Genomic DNA, 25,123 nt, shown 5'->3' on the forward strand with positions numbered 1-25,123 from the left:
GCTCACATTTCTGTTTCACAAACAGAATGTGAGCTATCGCGCGATCAGTCTCGTTCCACCAGGTTAGGAAAGATTACCCTTCACTGTGTAAAGATACTGAAATCCCACTCACCATATCCACTTCAGAGATTGTGTCCAGACTTTCAACCTGAACATCTACCCCAACTGGAATAGGGGGTCCTGTAATTAAATAAAATTGCATTGATAGAAATTTCAATGAGAGGTTAGATTTTCAGAATTAATTGACTATCCTGGACCTCTGTTCAAAAACCTATTTAAACATGTAATTACAAGTGCAGTACCATTTATCCTTCATTTCCTTCATTGCTATAATGGATACTTTAATTTAATTAAATGCATTTTATTTAACCTTTATTTAACTAGACAAGTCAGTTAAGAACAAATGATTATTTAGTGATGGCAAAAAAAGGCAAAAGGCCTCCTGCGGGGATTTAAATATAGGACAAAACACACATCACGACAAGACAGACAACACAACACTACATAATGAGAGACCTAAGACAACAACATAGCAAGTCAGCAACACACGACAACACACCATGGTAGCAACATAACATGACAACAACATGGTAGCAACACATCATGGTATCAGCACAAAACATGGTACAAACATTATTGGGCACAGACAACAGCACAAAGGGTAAGAAGGTAGAGACAACAGTACATCATGCAAAGCAGCCCACAACTGTCATTAAGAGTGCCCATGATTGAGTGAATGAAGAGATTGAGATAAAACTGTCCAGTTTGAGTCTTTGTTGCAGCTTGTTCCAGTCGCTAGCTGCAGCGAAATGAAAAGACGAGCGACCCAGGGATGTGTGTGCTTTGGGGACCTTGAACAGAATGTGACTGGCAGAACGGATGTTGTACTTGGAGGATGAGGGCTGCAGTAGATATCTCAGATAGGTGGGAGTGAGGCCTAAGAGGCTTTATAAATGAGCATCAACCAGTGGGTCTTGCGACAGGTACACAGAGATGACCAGTTTACAGAGGAGTATAGAGTGCAGTGATGCAGTGATGGTGGGGGTGGAATGCTCTACTTTCTGGCTACCCGGATAAAGCACTAAATAAACTTCAGTTAGTGCTAAATACGGCTGCTAGAATTTTGACTAGAACCAAGAAATCTGATCATATTACTCCAGTGCTAGCCTCTCTACACTGGCTTCCTGTTAAGGTAATGACTGATTTCAAGGTTTTACTGCTAACCTACAAAGCATTACATGGGCTTGCTCCTACCCATCTTTCTGATTTGGTCCTGCCATACATACCTACACATACTCTACGGTCACAAGACGCAGGCCTCCTACCTGTCCCTAGAATTTCTAAGCCAACAGCTGGAGGCAGGGCTTTCTCCTATAGAGCTCAATTTTTATGGAATGGTCTGCCTACCCATGTGAGAGAGGCAGACTCGGTCTCAACCTTTAAGTCTTTACTGAAGACTAATCTCTTCAGTAGGTCCTATGATTGAGTATAGTCTGACCCAGGAGTGTGAAGGTGAACGGAAAGGCACTGGAGCAAAGAACCGCCCTTGTTGTCCCTGCCTGGCCGGTTCCCCTCTCTCCACTGGGATTCTCTGCCTCTAAACCTATTACAGGGGCTGAGTCACTGGCTGACTGGTGCTCTTCCATGCCGTCCCTAGGAGGGGTGCGTCACTTGAGTGGGTTGAGTCACTGACGTGATCTTCCTGTCTGGGTTGGTGCACCCTTGGGTTGTGCTGTGGCAGAGATCTTTGTGGGCTATACTCGGCCTTGTCTCAGGATGGTAAATTGGTGGTTGAAGATATCCCTCTAGTGTTGTGGAGGCTGTGCTTTGGCAATGTGGGTGGGGTTATATCCTACCTGTGTGTCTCTGTCTTGGGGTAAACTCCTGACCTGTTCCCCGGATGTGCTACCTGTCCCAGACCTGCTGTTTTCAACTCTCTAGAGACAGCGGAGGCGGTAGAGATACTCTGAATGATCGGCTATGAAAAGCAAACTGACATTTACTCCTGAGGTGCTGACCTGTTGCACCCTCTATAACCACTGATTATTATTATTTAACCCTGCTGGTCATCTATGAACATTTGAACATCTTGGCCATGTTCTGTTATAGTCTCCACCCGGCCACCCCTATTAGCCTGGTTCCTCTCTAGGTTTCTTCCTAGGTTCTGGCCTTTCTAGGGAGTTTTTCCTAGTCACCGTGCTTCTACATCTGCATTGCTTGCTGTTTGGGGTTTTAGGCTGGGTTTCTGTACAGCACTTTGAGATATCAGCTGATGTAAGAAGGGCTTTAAAAATAAATGTGATTTGTCCTATAAGGAGCATTGTAGGTAAATCTGATGGAGCAACCACACCCGGCAATCTATAAATTATGTCTCCATAATCTAGCATGGGTAGGATGGTCGTCTGAATCAGGGTTAGTTTGGCAGCTGGGGTGAAAGAGGAGCGATTACGAAAGAGGAAACCCAGTCTAGATGTAACTTTAGCCTGCAGCTTTGATATGCGCTGAGAGAATGACAGCGTACCATCTAGCCATACTCCGAAGTACTTGTATGAGGTGACTACCTCAAGCTCTAAGCCCTCAGAGGTAGTAATCACACCTGTGGGGAGAAGGGCATTCTTCTTACCAAACCACATGACCTTTGTTTTTGGAGGTGTTCAGAACAAGATTAAGCATAGAGAAAACTTGTTGGACACTAAGAAAGCTTTGTTGTAGAGCATTTAACACAAAATCCGGGGAGGGGCCAGCTGAGTATAAGACTGTATCATCTGTATATAAATGGATGCGAGAGCTTCCTACTGCCTGAGATATGTTGCTGATGTAAAGTGTGAAGAGCGTGAGGCCTAGATTGAGCCTTGGTTTACTCCCAATGACTGCTATGCTAACACAGACTGAAATATGTTCCGGGATTCTTCCGATGGCATTGAGGAGTACACCACATCAGTCACTGGCTTTATCAATAAGTGCATTGAGGATGTCATCCCCACAGTGACTATACGTACATACCCCAACCAGAAGCCATGGATTATAGGCAACATTCGCACTGATCTTACGGGTAGAGCTGCTGCTTTCAAGGAGCGGGACTCTACCCGCACAGGTTTCAAGCAGACCACCATAGTCCCTATGCCCAAGAACAAGAACAATAAAGTAACCTCCCTAAATGACTACTGACCCGTAGCACTCACGTCTGTAGCCATGAAATGCTTTGAAAGGCTCACATCAACACCATTATCCCAGAAACCCTGGACACACTCCAATTTGCATACCGCACCAACAGATCTACAGATGATGCAATCTATATTGCACTTCACACTGCCCTTTCCCACCTGGACAAAAGAAACACCTATATAAGAATGCTATTCATTGACCACAGCTCAGTGTTCAACACCATAGTGCCCTCACAGCTCATCACTAAGCTATGGACCCTGGGACTAAACACCTCCCTCTGCAACTGGATCCTTGACTTCCTGACTGACCGCCCCCAGGTGGTAAGGGTAGGAAACAACACATCCGCCACGCTGATCCTCAACACGGGGTCCCCTCAGGGGTGCGTGCTCAGTCCCCTCCTGTACTCCCTGTTCACTCATGACTGCCCAGCCAGGCACGACTCCAACACCATCATTAAGTTTGCTGATCACCGACAACAACGAGACAGCCTATAGGGAGGAGGTCAGAGACCTGACTGTGTGGTGCGAGGACAACAACCTCTCCCTCAATGTGATCAAGGCAAAGCAGATGATTGTGGACTACAGGAAAAGGAGGACTGAGCACACCCCCATTCTCATTGACAGGGCTGTAATAGAGCAGGTTGAGAGCTTCAAGTTCCTTGGCTTCCACATCACCAAGACACTAACATGGTCCAAGCACACCAAGACAGTCATGAAGAGGGCACGACAAAACCTATTCCCCCTCAGGAGACGGAAAAGATTTGGCAATATTTTACATCTGCAGTCCTGACGGGTTGCATCACTGCCTGATATGGCAACTGCTCGTTCTCCGACCCCAAGGCACTACAGAAGGTAGTGCGTACGGCCCAGTAAATCACTGGGGCCAAGCTTCCTGCCATCCAGGACCTCTATACCAGGCAGTGTCAGCCATCCTAGTCATGGACTGTTCTCTCTGCTACCGCACGGCAAGCGGAGCTCCAAGTCAAGATCCAAGAGGCTTCTATACAGCTTCTATACTTGCCCCCCCCCCACACGCTGCTGCTACTCTCTGATATTATCTATGCACAGCCACTTTAATAACTCTACCTACATGTGCATAATTACCTCAATTACCTCGACACCGGTGCCCCCCACACATTGACACATTGACTCTGTACCGGTACCCCCTGTGTATAGCCCCACTATTGTTATTTACTGCTGCTCTTTAATTATTTGTTATTCTTATCTCTTACCTTTTTAGGGATCTATGGAGTGCTTGGACCATGTTAGTTTGTTGGTGATGTGGACACCAAGGAACTTTAAACTGCATTGTTGGTTAAGGGCTTGTAAGTAAGCATTTCTCTGTAAGGTTCTGCGCATGTGACAAAAAACATTTGATTTGATTTGGTGACAGGCAGTGGCTAAGACAGCAGATTTTCTGACTTTATACACTGCACTCTTTGAGAGAGGTAATTATCAAACCAGGCCAAAGACCCCTTAGAGACACCAATACTCCTTAGCCGGCCCACAAGAATGGAATGGTCTACCGTACCAAAAGCATTGGCCAAGTGCTTCAATAACCATTGATTCTATCACAAATAACGTCATGTATTGTGACTATACTATGTGCAATACAATATACAGTAGTTTCATTCAGTCAGTGTAAGCCTAATGCAAAAAATACACTACAATAAATTCAGCGCTGCATTGTCAGCCAATAAACTGGATTTGCTTGTGCCATGACGGGCTGGATTCTATTTTTTTTCCAACTATTTTAACCTTCACTCTCCATCATCCGCCTTAGTACAGGAACACAATTAGGTCACAATGGATCACAGTTGTTGCAGCCGCAAACATCTGGATGCCTTTCCAATCTCTCTTTCCGAGATCTATTTTCTTTCTTAATAGGATACATTTTAAAGGAGGCCCAGAGGGGTCATTCATAGTGTGATGTTTTTTAGACTCAGATTGCATTTACAGCTGTTTATTTTTATGTATTCATAAAACAAGACATATTTGGCCCTTGTTCTAGTTCATGAATATCACATGCATTCAACAGCAATGCACATTTTGTTTGATCCATGAGCTTGCGTGGGTGCTCTGAAACACATTTTGTCATTTGGCCTCGAATATTATTGTATATCCATGTTTGAACGAAGAAGGTCATCCTAAAGGTATTATGGATTGCCAACATGTAAATAACTCAAAAAGTACATTTAACCTTAACATGAGACCACTGGGCACACATTAGTTGAATCAACGTTGTTTCAATGTAATTTGTCAACGTATTGTGACGTGGAATCAACATGGAAAATACATTGGATTGCAGAAAAGCAATCAACCAGTACTGATTTCATCTAATTTCAATCAGCATTGTAAACATTGAAATTAGGGTAGAACTTGTACTTAAATACATTGACTTAACTGGACTGACAGGTTGTTACATCAATCTAATTTCAACATAATCATCATGTATACGTAGAAACATTTAAAAAACTTTTTTTTATCCTGTATTTAATATACTATATATTTAAAAAAAAAATTGAATTTCATATTTGATTAGACATATTGTATGTTATTTAACCGTGTTTCAATGATGATAGTAAAATGGTATGTCATGCCATCAACCTAAATAAAGACGTATATTGAAATAAAATGTCAAACCACAGTCCAACGCTTCCTGCCTGAACAATGACAATTCAATATCCAGTTAGACTACAAAGTAATTATTAATGTTGTTGGATTCACACCTCCATATCAAACAAAAATCTAAGTTAAAGAATAGCACTAAATCAAATTAAACTTTATATGCACTTCAAATCAAGTTTGATTTGATTTAGTCCTATTCTTCAACTTAGATTTTTGGTTGAGATGGAGACATGAATCCAACATATTAATAACTTGTAGACGAAATGTGAAATCAGCAAACCATCCTTCACATACAAGACAATATCCTAAGGTAAACATTTTCTATTCATATTATGAATTCATCCTATTTATAGGGCTAATGGTAACTAGGATCCAATCAACCATGGATGAATGATAATATACAGTACCTAACTACACGTTGAAATGATGGTGTCCTCTGTTGGGTAAATCAGATTTCAATGTAGCCTACATAAACCCAACCTCACTCCAAATTTACTTTCACATACAGCTTGTGAAGTAAGAAAAGTTAGAAGAGTTACTTTCAACTATTCAATGTGATTTACGCGAATGAGTATGGAAGCTGATGTATCTAGTGTTTGACGAGATAGCTTGGCAGAAATGTTCACAGCTTACTTCCAAAGCCAAGCAGGGTATGTAGTGGTAGGTATCTGGAATGTGATTTGTTCTCACAGAAGTGCATTACCGCTCATATACCAGTAGGAGTCACTGTTCAGGCAATAATTTTGGCTTCATATTTTATTTCAAAAGGGGGATACCTAGTCAGTTGTACAACTGAATGCATTCAACTGAAATGTGTCTTCCGTGTCTTCGGGCGCCGAGGGAACAGTGGGTTAACTGCCTTGCCCGGGGGCAGAAAAACAGATTTTTACCTTGTCAGCTCGGAGATGCGATTCAGCATATATACCTCTTTATTTAGGTTGATGGCATTACGTTGAAACAATTACGTTGATTCAAACATTATTTTACTATCAACATTGAAACAAGATAAAATCAACTATGTCTAATCAAATATAAAATGTTACATAAGTTCAACCCCGCAATATACATAGAGTATACCCCCCATGAAAAACCCAGCAGCGTTGCAGTTCTTGACACAAAGTGGTGCATCTGGCAACTACTACCATACCCTGTTTGAAGGCGCTTACATTTTGTGTCTCGCCCATTCACCCTCTGAATGGCATACATACACAATCCATGTCTCAACTGTCTCAGGGCTTTAAAATGATTCTTTAAGTGTCTCCTCCCCTTCATCTACACTGATTGAAATGGATTTAACAATTGACGTCAATAAGGGATCATAGCTTTCACCTGGATTCAACTGGTCAGTCTATGTCATGGAAAGAGCTTGTTTCGTATAATCAGTGTATATTGAATATAGGATGAAAAGATTTTGAACGTTTCCATGTGAAATTTCAACAAATGCATAGATCCAATTATTATGTTGAAATTACAGAAGATTTATGTAAATCAATGTATTTACATTTTAGTTTTACCCTAATTTCAATGTTTAAAACGCTGGTTAAAATGAAATGAAAACAGAACTGGTTGATTACTTTTAAAAATCCAATGTATTTTTCACACTGGTTCCACATCAAAATATGTTGACAAATTATTTTGAAACAACTTTGATTCAACCAGTGTGTGTCCAGTGGGATATGTCCTGTAATCCCACAACAGTAAATCCCCTGTACGATGACCATGAAACCACAAACACTCTGTCAACATCCGTGTTAAAAGAGAGAGTACAAATATAGGATCTTAATTTGAGACAGTTTGCTACAGCAGGAAAATAGTCCGGCAGCAACAGGAAATGTGAATTATTATGTGGATTATAATGAATGGACATTTTTTGTAGGGGTTCATGAAAATTCTTAGCAACAAAAGAGTGATCAAATTAAGATCCAACATCTGTACTAGCATGACAATATACAGCTTGCCATGTTATTGGTGTCATTAGGGCTTCTAGAGGGCTGAGCTGATAAGACCATTGGATAGATTGTCTGACCCTGTTTAAAGGAAAAAAGGAGTTTGTGTTGGTGCTCTAAGCAACATCAAAACAGCAAACACAACTAAAGGGAGTCAAAAAAACATTTGTGCATTACCATCAAAGTAATTCGTGTTGATGCAGGGTAGGTACAAAGCTTATGTGGAGCATGTTTTTCACATACTAAATCTGATGATTTTATTTGGTAGAAATATACACATTATATGACTCCTGTAAAGTCTTACCTCCAAATGCTGGTCTCATGGTAAAGTCATGGTCATCTATTCTTAAGAGCTGCTCAGATTTTGTCATGGGAGATTTTGTCATGTCTGGACCTCGTTTTAGGATTGGGCTGTAGTGAGGAAAAGAGGTTGTCTTTTTAGGGTTAGGCTGTAAGTTGAGGATCTCTTTTTTCAACGGTCAAAGACATGTTGTACACTGTCAAGTACGGTAGCATTTTACAATATCGGCTTTGATATATTTACAATATCAAATGTATTGATAAAACCTTTCCTGTCATGCTTCAAGTTGGCAAACCACTTTTGCAGATCAGTGTTTTGTACAATGACATTGAACTCTAACCTTGCGGTCTTGCTGTGAGCTCCTCCATCATCCATTCTTGATGTTTCTCTCCTGGATCTGTTGATGAAAAATATTTGAACACGTCAATCAACAGCTAGTAAACTATACATATCTATATACACATCAATTACACAATACATAGCTATATACAGTACACATTAATACACTATACATCAAAATAAAACATAAAACACAATCATATGAAAAAACAAACACATTCTTCAATAAAAAGGCCCTGTAACGTTGTAAATTGTTTTTAGGAAAGGAATAGTGACATTAACCTGGGCATAATGAAAAGATCACAAAATGATTTCAAACAGCTTCTGGTCAAAATGGCAAGATGAACTCCAGTATAGGTGATAGATATACAATAAATGACACAGGAGTGGCTCAGTTGGTAGCGCATGGCACTTGCAATGCCAGAGTTGAGGGTTCAAATCCCACAAGGGGCCAGTATGAATTCAACTACATGCACTCACTACTGTACATTGCTCGACATAAGTATAAAGTAACCTTGTAATGATAACCTTTAATCTAACTGGCACCATTGTCAGGCTGAAATACAAAGCAAGTTTTGTGCAGTTTAGCAACAACAACAAATAAATAATGAAAAGAAGCAACAACCAGTGTAAGACAGTAGAAATTGTTGTTATCATTATCATGTTTTTTTTATAAAGCAGAAATGTGTCTCTCAACTTGACTCAAGGAGCCAAATCAGGCTGAATCGTTACCATTTTCATCCCCAAAACACAAGAAGGACATGAGGGCATTCAGAAAAACACTATTTCAAGAGAACGTCTCTTGTCAACGCTCAAAGGGATCCTACATCTGAACGCTTGTCGCTTTGATAGCGTTATCCAGGTCACGGCAGAAACATAAAAAATAATTTAAAAAATAGATTTTCCCCTAAAAACCCTCAACTGGATTAATGGGTGGCCTGCGGGTGAGTGCATGCTGTGACAGTGCCCCACAGGCGTGCATGGAGAGAGGAGAACAGCAGACAGCAATATTATCTACCGTGACAATCAGACAGAGAGCAAGAGAGAGCGCTGCTGGGCGCTAACCGGTGTGGGCTGATGGGTAATGGGTGATATTCCTCTCTGTCCTCCCCAGCAGCTGGTTGATAATCCGCTTGGCACAAATGTCTCTCCAATCCCCTCCAAGGGCCAGAGTCTAGAAAAGTCTGTCTGTGTGTGTATGCATGTGTGTGTGTGTGTGTGTCTATCTGCAGAACATTGCCTTGGGGCTTCCTATAGCTTTGCTGTTGCTATACAGTTGTCTGCCTTTTCTGGCCTAACAGAGTCAACAACAGGGTCATTAATCAACTCCTGTTAAGTGCACATAACAAGGAAGAGCTCAGTTGAAAGTGCATCGCAGTTCACTGGTGCCAATTTAAACTCAATTATTTTTTGAATGGCTCTGTCCGGATATCGGTTTGCTCCAGTTCCATGACTGGATTCACAGCAGTCCAGTCATAACCAAACGTTGCGTTCCTCAGAAGCTGATTGTACTACTGACTGTTGTTGTTATTTTCATGCCATTCAAGAGGACAGAGAATGCTTTTCATATGAACTTTAGAGAAACAACTGTGGGGTGAGAAGTCGGGTTTAGTTTTCCATCAGTGTTAAGCTACGACTGTCTGATACTGCTTTGATGTACTGTGTTCTCCTGTTGTTTTTTGAAGAGAGAAAATAAACATATGTTCAAGCCCGTCGCCCTATATGTTTATGGGGCCTGTTTCAAGTTATGTGTCGCTAACATTTTGGTTTCACTCACAGCAATGTACTGTGTTCCAATGTTACAAAATGTGTGGCATCTGTTCATGACCATAACATTTCCAATCTACATGAGAGAAAAAGTGGTGATCTACAACGATATGTGTAACTTTGAAATAAAGGACTTTTAATTTTCCTTGAAAATATAATTGTGATTGAATATCTTAACACAATATTTTATTTTTATTACATGTTTTAGTTAAAGGTAAACCCACCTCAGACTTCTCAAAACCTAACCCATTGGATAGAGGTTTATTTTTCAGCAACACAATGCAACAAATGTTAATGCCAAAGACACACCAGAATGGTGTTCCAACAGGTGTTGAGTGTTCAAGTCTCAGTCCAGACTTAAATTTGCTTGAAAATCAGAGACAATGTTTAATTCTAAAATGACATACTCAAATCTAAGTGCCTGTAGCTCAAGGATATGCATATTATTGATACCATTTGAGAGGAAACACTTTGAAACTTGTGAAAATTTTAAATGAATGTAGGAGAATATAACACATAAGATCTGGTAGAAGATAACACAAAGAAAAAAACATGCGCTTTTTTGTATTTTCATCTTTGAAATGCAAGAGAAAGGCCATAATGTATTATTGCAGTTCAGGCGCAATTTTGATTTTGGCCACTAGATGGAAGCAGTGTGTGTGCAAAGTTTCAGATTGATCCAGTGAAGCATGGCAATACTGGACAGTATTTTGTATCAAGTCTGCCCAAATGTGTCGAATTGGTCAATTTATAAATTTTCAAGTACATAACTATAGAGAACATACAAAACGTCTACACATTCCCAGGAATGTCCTACATGATGGATCATTAGCTTATACACAAACTATCACACATCTAGATGGCCGGGCGGGGTGGGTGGGGAGCCAGAGACAGCAGGGGTTCAAACTGGAGAACCCAGTTCCTACATTTGAATATAAAAATAGATTTTATCAAACAAAACTATGCTACATTTTATCTCTGGGACCCTCAGGATGACAAATCAGAGCAAGATTACTGAATGGAAACAGCAGAGGGAACACCCCCCTATCCACATTGATTGAACAGTAGTGGAGAGGGTAGTAGTTCTAAGTTCCTCGGCGTACACATCACAGACAAACTGAATTGGTCCACCCACACAGACAGGATCGTGAAGAAGGTGCAGCAGCGCCTCTTCAACCTCAGGAGGCTGAAGAAATTTGGCTTGTCACCAAAAGCACTCACAAACTTCTACAGATGCACAATCGAGAGCATCCTGTCAGGCTGTGTCACCGCCTGGTAGAGCAACTGCTCCGCCCACAACCGTAAGGCTCTCCAGAGGGTAGTGAGGTCTGCACAACGCATCACCGGGGGCAAACTACCTGCCCTCCAGGACACCTACACCACCCGATGTCACAGGAAGGCCATAAAGATCATCAAGGACAACAACCACCCGAGCCACTGCCTGTTCACCCCGCTATCATCCAGAAGGCGAGGTCAGTACAGGTGCATCAAAGCTGGGAACGAGAGACTGAAAAACAGCTTCTATCTCAAGGCCATCAGACTGTTAAACAGCCACCACTAACATTGAGTGGCTGCTGCCAACACACTAACTCAACTCCAGCCACTTTAATAATGGGAATTGATGGGAAATTATGTAAAATATATCACTAACCACTTTAAACAATGCTACCTAATATAATGTTTACATACTCTACATTATTCATCTCATATGTATACGTATATACTGTACTCTATATCATCTACTGCATCTTTATGTAATACATGTATCACTAGCCACTTTAACTATGCCACTTTGTTTACATACTCATCTCATATGTATATACTGTACTCGATACCATCTACTGTATATTGCCTACGCCGCTCTGTACCATCACTCATTCATATATCTTTATGTACATATTCTTTATCCCCTTACACTTGTGTCTATAAGGTAGTAGTTTTGGAATTGTTAGCTAGATTACTTGTTGGTTATTACTGCATTGTCGGAACTAGAAGCACAAGCATTTCGCTACACTCGCATTAACATCTGCTAACCATGTGTATGTGACAAATAAAATTGGATTTGATTTGATTTTGATTTGAATGTAGTACATTATTTACCTTCAGAGGTGAATGTATCAAACCAATTGCCATGATAAAAGTGTTGTGTTGTTGTGCAATCTCCTCAAACAATAGCATGTTATTCCACTGTAATTGCTACTGTAAATTGGACCGTGCAGTAAAATTAAAAAGAATTTAAGCCTTCTGCCCATATAAGACATGTCTATGTCCTGGAAAGTTTGCTGCTATTCACATTAGCGCAACCGTCCCGGTATGGAGACATTGATCCTGTAGAGGTTAAAAGCAACCATTGTAGTAGATTTTCCATTCATCTGTAACATACTGTATGTAATATACGGTATGCCTCATTGCCACTTAATCTATCAGTTCCACATAATTTGTTCTATATGTTGTTAACTGTATGCACTTCAAAGTATTGGTTGACCCTAGCCTGGTCCCAGGTCTGTTTGTGCGGTCTTGCCACCTCCTGTGGTTGCTGACATGTCAAAAACAGATAGGACCAGGCTAGGTTGAGTTTAGGCTCCATAAATATGTTTCATAAACTGATCAGAATGATATTCATTCCATCCAATAGCGCCACATCCAGTCCAGCCACCCATGGAGCAACAGCCACAACATCCAACAATAGAACATTATTAGATACTGGAATATAGGCCCCCTCTCTAAATCCCCTTTCTGAATAAGTCTGAAATCACCTGGTGGGGGAGCAGAACAGGTGAGGACAACAGAACATTACCATCACCAATACAGATTCACATTTTAACCCATGTCTAGATATAAAATGTCAATCAAAGGATAAATTCAATGCCATACATCCAGTCTATGTTATGTATAGATCCTAGGATGGAATTTGCATTTACCTGCTCTGTTTGTAGGTCTCCAGCTTGTCACCTCTTTGATGAGCTGATCTCCCAGAAACCCCCATGAGGCAGACGCAGAACAGCACCAACACAGTATCCACCTGCATGGTGCACATACCCCAGTAGACCACTCAAACTCCAGTCAAATTCCACACCCTACCAGGGCTAAAACCTCTCTTCGTGGGTCCTGGGACATTGTCTTCAGCAGAACAGCATCGGGGCCGGGGAAGAAGCAGCAGCTCTGGCCTGACCAACAAACATCCCACGGTGCTTAATCTCCACAGTGGGCAAAAGCAATTTTGACTAAACCTATAAATCCCTGAGCATCAGATGGCACAGATTTGATCCCTCCAGTGGCGGATGTGGCTCATTCGCTCTGCCCTGTTGCTCTACTCTGCTCTGTACCGCCCATACCAATTCTCATAATGATGCAGCGTGATCGTTTGGGAGGTCAATGGTGGGAGATAGATACAGGATCTGGTTCACAATCAGACACAGAGTCCCTGATGTGGAAGACTATGAAGTCCCTCAGCTGTGTGCCTATCAGTGCTATTTTGCTGAGACATCTTCAAGGGCTGCTAAAATACGGCTTCAACCTGAGTTTCACAAACATAGATATGTGGGATTAGCCTACATACACAAAGAGATTGGTCACTATTAGATAGGATTAACCCATTTCAACAAATAGTAGCCTTGATAATATGAATGAATCATATAGAGAGTATACTAGCCTACGCTGATGTCATCCATTCTTTTATAAAGACCGCGTTCTTTCTGTGTTGTTGTTGATAATCAACAGCACATCAATCCAGCCTTGTAAATAAAGTAATCTTGAATGTTTGAAAGATCATGAATTTGGGATAGTTCCATGGGAGGTCAATTTGAGTATTGGTGTAAGTAATATTAGGCATATTTTATGTTTGATATTTTGTTGTATTCTTGGCGACCTATTTGAAGAGAACGGACAGCAATAGCAAAACAATCACATAGCTCATTACTCTGACTGATCCCAACATATGATGACTGCCTACTGTACAGTGGAAGCTGGTGGGAGGATCTATAGGAGGACGGGGTCATTGTAATGGCTGGAATAAAATTAATGGGACGGAGTCAAAAATGTGGTTTCCATATCTTTGATGTATATGATACTGTTGCATTTACTCTATTCCAGCCATTACAATGAGCCTGTCCTCCTATAGTTCATCCCACCAGCCCCCGCTGCTACTGTAAATTATCAATATAACATTAGAATGTTATCTGAAGACTGAAAATAATCAGACCAATTTCAACAATTTTACTGAGTTATTGTTCATATAAGGAAATCAGTCAATTTAAGTAAATTCATTAGGCCCTAATCTATGAATTTCACAAGGCTGGGAATACAGATATGCACCTGTTGGTCACAAACACTGTAAAAAAAAAAAAGATAGGCACTTGGATCAGAAAACCAGTCAATTTCTGATGTGATCACCATTTGTCTCATGCAGCACGACACATCTCCTTCGCATAGAGTTGATCAGGCTGTTGATTACGGCCTGTGGAATGTTGTCCCACTCCTCTTCAATGGCTGTGCAAAGTTGCTGGATATTGGAGGGAACTGAAACACACTGTAGTACACGTTGCGTGTAGTACACACATCCCAAACATGCTCAATGGGTGACATGTCGACTTCCAGGAATTGTGGACAGATCCTTGCGACATGGCGCCATGCATTATCATGCTGAAACATGAGGTGATGGAAGCGTTTGAATGGCACGACAATGGGCCTTAAGATTTCGTCACGGTATCTCTGTGTATTGAAATTGCAGTCGATAAAATGCAATTTTATTTGTTATCCGTAGTTTATGCCTGCTGAATACCATAATCCCACCGCCACCATGGGGCACTCTGTTCACAATGTTGACATCAGCAAAACGCTATCTGCCCGGTACAGTTGGAACCGGGATTCATTCCTGAAGAGCACACTTCTCCAGCGTGCAAGTGGCAATCGAAGGTGAGCATTTGCCCACTAAAGTCAATTACAACGCCGAACTGCAGTCAGGTCGAGACCCTGGAGAGGACGACAAGCATGCAGATGAGCTTCCCTGAGACGGTTTCTGACAGTTTGTGCAGAAATTATTCAGTTGTGCAAACCCACAATTTCATCAGATGTCCGGTGGCTGGTCTAAGAAGATCCCGCAGGTGAAGAAGCCGGGTGTGGAGGTCCTGGGCTGGCGTGGTTACATGTGGTCCATGGTTGTGAGGCCAGTGGTGCCAAATTCTGTAAAACAACTTTGGAGGCGGCATATGGTAGAGACATTAACATTCAATGCTCTGGCAACAGCTCAGGTGGACATTCCTGCAGTCAGAAATTGCATGCACCCTCAAAACTTGAGACTACTGTGGCATTGTTTTGTGACAAAACTGTACATTTTAGAGTGGCATTTTTTTGTCCCCAGCACAAGGTGCACCTGTGTAATGATCATTCTCTTTAATCAGTTTCTTGATATGCCACACCAGTTGGATGTATTATATTGGCAAAGGATAAATGGTCACTAACAGGGATGTAAACAAATGTGTCCACATATTTTGAGAGAAATACGATTTTGTCAGTATTTTTTTTCAGCTCATGAAACACGGGACCAACACTTTACATTGGGTGTTCATATTTTCCCTTACCAAGGACTCCTCAATGTGCTTGGACTTTTACGTCACGTTCAAGCGCCAGGTCATCAGCAATTAAACAACGTCCAAAGCAGTCATTGGTGTAAACATTGGCTGGGCTTTATGGAAAGTTATGGAGAGGATAACAAGTTATTTTAGCTGCAGAACTGGTTCAATTTTAATAATCGGATAATATGGGAACTATGGATCACGACCAAGAATAAGATGAAGTGTAGAAACAGTATAATGAGGTAGCTAGAAGGTAAAGTCTAACAGCAGACAGACAAGAAAAACGTTAGCTGGCTAACTAGTGTCTTCACAATCACTTCATCGTTAGCCAGGCTACAGTCAAAGATAGCTAGCTTGCAGATCTTCAATTTATTTTTGGTTGTCAGGTCTGCCTACACTTTGACGGGACAAGATGAGCGCTGCCCGGGAGATAAAACGTAAGTTGTTCACTTACTTCGATCTCGCAATGAATGAGTTCTTCTTGTTCTTTGGGATTGGGTTGGCGGATCACGTCCACAATTTAGGTGCATGCATCCCCACCTACTGTACTGGAGAGTGAAGCCAGTCACGGCCTACCTACATTAACTTCCGATAATACAGAATTGGGAAAAAGGAAAATACCCTACACTATTAGCCTTCACACACAAAAAAACATTCCACTATTTAACCCTTTCTAATCCTACTCCAGGCCAAAGGTCTGGCAGGACAGAACACTACCCCCTGCAAATCCTCTGCAGTAAAACCTTGCAATCCCAATTACGTCTCTGCAACTGCAACTGCCACCACAACCTCTTTTTTCTGTGACTTGCATTCTATTTCTCCAGTACAGATGTCAACCACGGATATGAATGCTAAGAAACCCACCTTACTGAAGCACATATTATTCCCATCCCTCTCTATTGGTCTCTGGCTACTCACAGGAATCCTCATAGGATCCTTCACCCTGTACCCATCTTCCTCTAGCCCTCTCTTCACTGCTTCAGCATACGACAACATATGAATCTGTACTACTGACCCTGGAAACCTCAACCTGCCTTTCTCTCACCAGACACCTCTGATCTCAGCCCCATGGGCACCCCCACAGTTTACACACACAACGTTCTTCACCGATACTACACGTTCCATCTAGGAATCTCCCTCCTACACATCTCCCTCCTGCTGCAACATGACCATAAACTTGGCACCTAAAACACATGAGTATTTTAGGAACAATAGCTCCCACAGGATAACTAACACATCCTAACTTCACCTTGGTGGGCAAAGAGTCTGCATCAAAACTCAGCAGGACAGACAATGCCTTCTCCGTTTCACCACACTCTCCACCGGGTCTGCATCACACCGAAACGGCTGGCGTCACAGACACCAGGAATCTTCCATTTCATCTGATCCCCCTCAACACTTAATCCCACCCCTGTTATCACTCCTTTAATGAATGAGCTGGACGTTTTGCAACAGACCAAAGGTTACGTAACGGAAACCGACTAATGAATAGTCCCCAGAACATTCTTTATTATGATTGTCTGGTTGCTGTTGTTGTTGACCAAACAATATCATAGCAAGACATTCAGCGTATTGGCATTTGTACACACACTCGTATCATACACAACATATTTCCCTCTCTTTCCCCACAGAACTACAGAAAGCAAAGAGCAAATCCCAGAGCAATAATATTTGGCCTGTATAGCAGGGTTTTTGGAATTGGAATTTCAGTGTACTTCCTGAATTGACTGGAATTAAAATGGAATTGATCCCAACCCGGCTGTATATTCAATGTGTCAAATTTAGTTTCACTGATGTTTAAACCTGGTACATGTGGATACATCATCTCACTCACACACTGTTTTTCAGGTTAAAATCAGATTAATTTCCAAGTAAATGTCTGTTACTGTAATGACATTAACTGTTCTACATTTCTTTAAATGTTTCTACTCTACTCTGCACCCTTTGAAGCTCTGCAGGACAGCCAGCTGTTTGATAGAGTACCACAGAGTTATAATACCCATAAAACCTAGTGGTCAAACAGGGTATTTGTTCCAATTGTTTTTTCCACCATTCATTTTTCCTATAGGGAATTTTAGAAACACATAAAATAAGGGCTGTGTTTTATGTAGGCTTACCCTGGCTTGACACTTTCATAACCGTGTAAATATCTCCAGGACAAGGTGACTTATCAATATATTCTCCTGTATTTAGCCCCTGTCTTTACTTACCCCCAAAAAATGAAATACTAATTAGCTGCCAATGTGGCTATCATAAAGAACCATTCATGCCATGATGATCTGGACGAGACTGCCAAAATGAGGCAAAGGTATGGATCTCTGGATTGACTAGCTAATGTTAGTGAAATGTAGTAATTCATCAATTGGATACATTTCTTTAATTGGACAATTCTGTGAACTGTCTGCAAATTCTAAATTAACACAATTTTAAATTGACACAATACCTGTTAGCAAAGGTGTCAGCTAGAGATGATGTGCAGGAGCTTGTAGGGATTTGTAGTTTTACATGATGTCTACTTTGATGCAAATTAGCATTTTTGAATCTGAGCGTAAATGGAGCTTAACATATTAATGAATGTTATCTTGTCTAAGAGAGATTTACATTTTTATCAAAACGTCACACCGGGGTAAGCTTACACAAAACACAGCCCTTATTTTTATTCTTCCTAAAATCCCCTATGGAAAAAAATGAATGGTTGAAAAACTATTGGAACCATTTCACTGTTTGACCGCTAGGTTTTATGGGTATTATGACACCTCCACTGTGGGGCTCTACACAGAGAACTCATTCATCAATGGCCAGTCCAGCAGAACACAGTACTTCTATGTGTGTTTCTGTGTGTGATGTGTGTCGTGTGTCCAGAGGAGAACAAGCATGTGTTTCGTCTGTTTGAGGTGCAGGACGGCAGTCCCTTCGTGTCAGTGTGTGGTCTCAGCCTGACCCCCTCCTCCCTCTCCCCCAAACTGCAAGTCAGACTCACTCAGCTGTCTGGCAACTGTCTCCAAGACAACCTCTTCCCAGAGCTGTGCACCGGCTCCGCCTCCTGGAAGTGTCCTCGAACCACATCATGTGGGAGGGTCGTAAAGAAGACAACAAACACCTTGGAAGGGCATCCTCAACCAGCTTTCCTTAAGAGATCATTTGTATATACTTAGTTTGTATAAACTTTGTGTAACTTTTTGAGTAGTTGATCTTATTTGCTGGGGAAATAGTTTCAGCTGGAATAAGTGAAGCTATGAAAGTCTAGGGCCTCATTTATAAACATTGCGTACGTTCAAAATTTACCCCAAAACATTTGTGCTCTAATTTTCACGCAAAAGTTGGCATTCATACAAAACTGAACTTGTCGTAAGAATGTGCTTAGCTTCCCGCAAGTAGGTTGTTGAAGGTTATTGCATTGCAAGCACACAAATACCTAGTCTGTTGTACAACCAAATGATTTCAACCGAAATGTGTCTTCTGCATTTAACCCAACCCCTCTGCTGGGCTGTCTTAAGACAAATATAAGCACCACCAGCCCAAATTACTATTATTAATTAAATTATGGTGTGATGTATTCAGTGTTATGGTTTAAGGACATTTGAATATGTAATGTGAAAGTCAGGTGGGACAATAGTTTCTTCAGTCAATGTATGTCTTTAGTTATATTTATATCTATGGTTAAGTTCTGCTACGCAGTAGCAGGTTGAGTATTCCAATAGGACATTGCAGAAATGTCTACACTTTTTGCTAGTTCATAACATTTTGACCGTAGCATACTATTACCATGTGCTTTTCCGGTTGTGTTTCCACTACTTGCTGGTCATCACGGTCAACCTCCCTCGTTTGTTAATTTAAAAAATAAAATAAAAAACTTTTTCCATAATGTTAGTTTGTTGTAATTCTCCATTTCAGAAAACAACCACTTCCTCCAACGACTCCACATTCAGGAATTGTCATAATTTCTTTGGTTGGAAAACAATGGTGCAAAGCTAAATAAATATAAACACTGAGTTGTGTCTATTGTTCCATGTTGTTAGTCTGTATGTCCTACACATACATTTCCACCCTGTTAGGCTAAATTATAGAGAACATTAACTAAATGTCAGTGTTCACCATTATGTTAGCTCAGTCTTGCTCACTCGCTATGGCTAATTTAGGCTTCACATTGCCACATTGCCATGTTAGCTTCCATCCTGTTAGAGCATGCATATAACAGGTTGAAAATGTACCAATGTGCCTGAGCTTGACCAATGTCTCTTTTCTGATAGAACACACATTTAAAAAAAAATGTTATAATCTTTCCTCAAGAAATTATAAGAACCAAAATACAGGAATGACCAAACTGGCAATCAGCTGGCTTAAAATGTTGAGAGCCAGGTTGAAGAAAAGCTTTCTAGAGTCTGCTAAGTGGGTCCTGAGGAAGGTGAAGAACATGATTCCTAAACACAGAAGACAATTAAGGTGACAAACAGCATGACATATGACATCATTCTACTTTACATGGATCCTACATGATGCAGGGCTTGTAACCAATATGTGTTAGCTCTCAAGGCTGTTGAAATGTGTGGTAAAAAGGTCTGCAGGTTTAACACTGGTTATAAGAATGTATGAGCCTTCATAATGTCTCAAGGTTTACAATATTTAATGGGTTTCTACTCTACAGAAAGATATCTAACAGCTGGAGGCCTGCGATCGAATCTGTGATCGAATCGACTTTCTCCAGTCATTGTGCAAAAAAAGTTTGTGCATAAATTGATCAGTTTGATGCTGCTGACTGAAGACTTTTTCAACTACAGATTGTTTTTTTTGCTAGAATTAAGCTTTGCAAGTGAGTACTGTCAAAATACATGATTGCTTAATGTAATTTGTGAAAGGTGTGGAAATAGCTTTTCATCAGAGGCATGGTACTGTAGTAGCAATGTCATGTTTGATTGAATTGATTGGTTGGTGTAACTCTGTAATTCATAACTCTATAAAATGATTCAGACGAAAGCCATTGCTGGATGTCATTTTTAAAGTAACTGTATAGTGAAAAGATCATATTCGATCAACTCATACCAAAATAATTGTTGACTCATCCTATATCCGTATTTGTAGCAGAAGCATAAATTGGAGAAAAAAAACACTTTTAAAAACCCCATCTCAAACTTATATCTAAAACAGACCTTTTCAAAAATGCTTGCTATTTCCTCAGAGAACATGATGTCATCTCCTTGAAGAGGATGAGCTGGCTAATCTGCGGTCCACTCGCATTAATATTTGTAATGACTGGTATACGCCAACCCCATTCTTCTGTTTTGGTACGCCCACACCATTCACAGAAAAGCTGCTTTTTAACTGACTTAATTTGAAAAATCTGGAAAGGAAAACTTTTTAACTCATATTATAATTCATACTTATTATAATAAGTCATATTTCATAGAAATCTGGAAACACTGGAGAATTACTTTAAGCCACATACCAAGCAATCAAGATTCTTTACAGAAAACGGAAATTCTAAATAAAAAAGGTAGCCAGAATTATACTACACGTTAATCAGTAAAAATTCTAATTGGATATATTTATAGAGTTATGTTAGAGGTGTCAAAGAAGGAGTTGTACTCTCTATCAATTGAGGATTATTTTTTGCCAAACATTAAACATTTTAGACATTTGGGACTAAAGCTGCAAAAGGTTTACATTTGTACATGATACAAAATGTAATGCAATTTAAGAATGACGTATACTGATTGGCTGGGCCTGCCTCCCCAGTGGGTGGGCCTATGCCCTCCCAGGGCCACCCATGGCACCCCTGCCCAGTCATGTGAAATCCATAGATTAGGGCCTAAAGAATTGATTTCAATTGAATGATTTCCCTCTATGGGACTAAAGTAGCAAAATGTATACCTTTGTAGATGATACAAAATGTACTGCAGTTTAAGACAGACACCTACACTATTATAAACTAGATCGTTTGAGCCCTGGATGCTGATTGGCTGAAAGCCATGGTGTATGAGACAATATACCACCGGTATAGGGCCATTCAACCACAGCTAAGGGCTGTATCCAGGCACTCTGCGTTGCATGGTGCATAAGAACAGCCCATAGCCATGGTAAATTGGCCATGTACCACACCCCCTCTGGCCTTATTGCTTAATTATAAGACATGTTCCCAAAACATTATTTCAGAACATAATCATTCCAACTTCATCATCCATTTATATGTTTGTGTTGTGACCAGTTTGAAAAAGAAAGAGCAAGAGGCTGGCAGCATAGCATTGTCATGACACCTGAACATCCATCTTCTCACTTTGGAATCTGGATACTGGCTGCTTGGTCAGTAGCTCAGGTCCAAAACTTCCTTTGGTCTAAAGACACATAAAAAGACTACATAAGTGGAAGATCGGAAGACATAACCCCATATTTTCATATCAATGAATACATTCTATTCAATAGCATTTATCAACCACAAGTGATCATTGCTATACTCTTTAGTCGTCTGAACAGTTACTAAAGAGCGTTTCGAATGGTTTCTTGTACTCACTTGCAGGCCTTAATGTTAACACAGATGGTCCTCACGTCATGGCCTGCATTAAGCTCCTCAATCAGCACCCGCAAGTGTTTTTTCACCAGGCCTTTACACATAGATTTTGGGACAGATAATTTATTGCAAACGGACAATAGCTTCTGCTTTATCTCCTCCTATTGAAAATAAATCATCAACATCAGTTGACATTTTCAGAGAAATATCACAGTAAATAGTTAATAGTGCAATTTCATGAAAGGACACTCTTATTAATTGTAATGCTATGGAAGCTACCTGGCTAGAGGAAGTGGAGATGGATTTCTTCACTTTGTTCAGTGCCCACTTACACACCCAGCAGGTTCCCTGTAGCTGTTGCTCCTTTGGAAACCACAAACAGACAAGAAATGACATGGTAAAATTGTTTATATAATCTGGCACTGTGCACTTGAGCAATGCACTTAACCCTAATTGCTTCAGGGGCTCTGTACAATGGCGATCATGGCCGTGACCCCAATCCCTGTGGATGTCTCAGGGGGTTGGGATACAAAAAATATATACATTTACATTAGACACTTGTGTAACGAGACAGATTTAAGCAACCCCCCCCCCACCTTTTATTATTATTAATGAAATTATGGTGTGATATATTGAGTGTTATGGTTTAAGTACTCTCACATTACATTTGAATATGTAATGTGAGAGTGAAAGTCAGGTTGGACAATAGTTTCTTCAGTCAATGTATGTTTTTAGTTATATTTACATCTATGGTTAAATTCTGTTACTCAGTAGCAGGTTGAGTTTTCTAATGGGAAGTTGCAGAAATGACTACACTTTCTGCTGGTTCATAACATTTTGACCATAGCATATTATTACCATGCGCTTCTCCAGCTGTGCTTCCACTACTTCCTGGTCATCAAGGTCAACCTGTTGGCATTGCCCATGCATTTCCCAAACTGTGAAGAAAAAACGTTACAACAGTCACTCAAGTGATGGGCGCTCCAATTGTGAACTTGGAGTTGATTTAGGCACCCTACCCACAGTTCCCCTTGCATCCTGACCCAATGTATGTGCTGAATATACAGTAGTTACTACTTGAGTTAACAAATAAAATCTCACCTGAACAAGCCAGCAGTCTGAGGGCAAGGAAGACCAGAGATGTCTTCATGATTTGTGGTGGTAGAGATGTGAAGATTAAAAGTTGTGTTGGGTTTTGGTAAAGTGACTTAGGAGTCAGACAAGCCCCTTTATATATAGAGGCCCCTCTAACCACAGCACCCTGTATAAACCCCACCTACGATCTATTGATAGTACAACTCACATTAACTACAAGACACAAACCTTACAAGTCAACAGGATGTTACTTGGAAGAACTTCATCATTTCTTGTGGTTTAGACCAACAGTACATACTGATGAGGAGTAATCTTCATAATCACCTTTTTCCATCTCTCCACTGTCTGAACTTCATTTACATTTCATTTTTGGTATACACAGTTTGTTTCCAGCAGAATAAACCACATTAACATATTGATTAAAACTTGTTCAGCAAGCTTACAAGTGATACATTTAGGGCTAGATCTACTAAAATAACATATGGAGTTGTTTTAAGACAGTAATAACCATTTGTATTTTAGGACACCTGTAGGTACGCATATGAAAACAACTATGTTTTTATTATTTGATGAAGCATTCCTTTTGCCCTTACTGCTATAGAAACCCATTATATAAAACAAAATTATATGACAAATAAATCAAAAGGAAGCATGTTTTGAAGTTTCTGAAATGCATCTAAGAGCTCTGGACAATATCAGGGACAAACATTTTTTACAGTAGTGTTTGTCGTTAACTAAGGAGAACACGTTTACACTACCCCAGAGTCCAATGGTGGAGAGCTTTACACCACTCCAATGGGCGACACCTGGAGGGGAATGGCGACAAGCCCAAGGGTGTGAGCCCAGTGGCCGAGCAGGGAGGGGTGTGATGGGTGTACTCCACCCATACGAGTTACTGGGTCCATGTGGTGGGGTTGGCCGAGAAAAGGCACCGAAGAGTCGTCTCCTGGTCCTGATTGGCACGCGCCGACTGGCCGTTAGATTTGGGATGAAATCCGGAGGACAGGCTGGCCAACGACCCAATGAGTGTGCAGAAACGCCTTCCAGAACCGGGACGACCACGGTCAGAAACCATGTCCACCGGAAGTCCATGGATCCGGAAGACGTGCTGCACCATGAGCTGGGCCGTCTCCTTGGCCAAAGGTAGCTTGGGGAGGGGAATGAATTGGGCGGCTTTGGAAAACCTGTCCACCATTGTGAGTATGAGTATACTGAATAGGTGGTGTACTTAACTGCAGTATAGTATTATTACTATTCATGGAAGCATGGTTATAATGGACACGGGTGTTGACAGTGACCTTTACCCTCCTGTGATGTCATCACCCAGAGCTGGCACAGTATTAACAACCGGCTGTGATTGGGAGTCCCATATGGCGGCACACAATTGGCCCAGCGTCGTCCGGGTTAGTGTTTGGCAGGGTTAGGCTATAATTGTAAATAAGAATTTGTTCTAAACTGACTTGCCTAGCTAAAAAAGGTTAAATACATTTTTTTAAATAATAATTATCAGGACACTACCTCATGTTGAGACAGAGGAGAAGCGTCTTCAGGACCAGCTCAAAGCCCATAGAGCCCAGGGAATTAAGAGACAGGTGCCTTGTGCCTGTAGGACAATGAGATGATTCTGATTCTTAGGTAATATTTCAAGAACCACCTCACAGATCTCAATGTATCCACATAGAGTTGAAAATTGATCTGATGCTAATAATATTTGTCATATCAGTTAAAAAGGGTATTAATGAGCCTGTTTACCTGCCAGGTTACTGGCCAGTAGGAGGCAGTGCTGCTGTTTACCTGTCAGGTTGCTG

At 40.9% G+C, this 25,123-nt stretch overlaps 2 protein-coding genes across 2 annotated transcripts in view; both read right to left on the reverse strand.

Moving 5' to 3' along the window:
* LOC112262044 (gamma-aminobutyric acid receptor subunit rho-1-like) overlaps window positions 1-13,404 on the reverse strand; it is a 24,567-nt gene extending 11,163 nt beyond the window's left edge. The window contains exons 1-4 of the mRNA XM_024437717.2: window positions 13,067-13,404; window positions 8,380-8,436; window positions 8,043-8,149; window positions 113-180 (exon numbers count right to left, since the gene is read on the reverse strand). Coding sequence (XP_024293485.1) covers window positions 113-180; window positions 8,043-8,149; window positions 8,380-8,436; window positions 13,067-13,182 — 348 coding nt within the window. The 5' untranslated portion in view covers window positions 13,183-13,404. The remainder of the gene's footprint in view (window positions 1-112; window positions 181-8,042; window positions 8,150-8,379; window positions 8,437-13,066) is intronic.
* A 5,949-nt stretch (window positions 13,405-19,353) lies between these two features.
* LOC112262340 (antimicrobial peptide NK-lysin-like) lies at window positions 19,354-23,419 on the reverse strand. The gene is made up of 5 exons (XM_042330593.1): window positions 23,322-23,419; window positions 23,079-23,158; window positions 22,500-22,583; window positions 22,224-22,381; window positions 19,354-22,047 (listed from the first exon to the last, which is right to left on the reverse strand). The coding sequence occupies exons 1-5, from the start codon at window positions 23,368-23,370 to the stop codon at window positions 22,017-22,019; spliced, it is 402 nt and encodes a 133-aa protein (XP_042186527.1). The 5' UTR covers window positions 23,371-23,419; the 3' UTR covers window positions 19,354-22,016.
* Window positions 23,420-25,123: the final 1,704 nt, after the last annotated feature.

This window comes from Oncorhynchus tshawytscha, linkage group LG11 (assembly GCF_018296145.1).
Source record: "Oncorhynchus tshawytscha isolate Ot180627B linkage group LG11, Otsh_v2.0, whole genome shotgun sequence".
Taxonomy (NCBI): domain Eukaryota; kingdom Metazoa; phylum Chordata; class Actinopteri; order Salmoniformes; family Salmonidae; genus Oncorhynchus; species Oncorhynchus tshawytscha.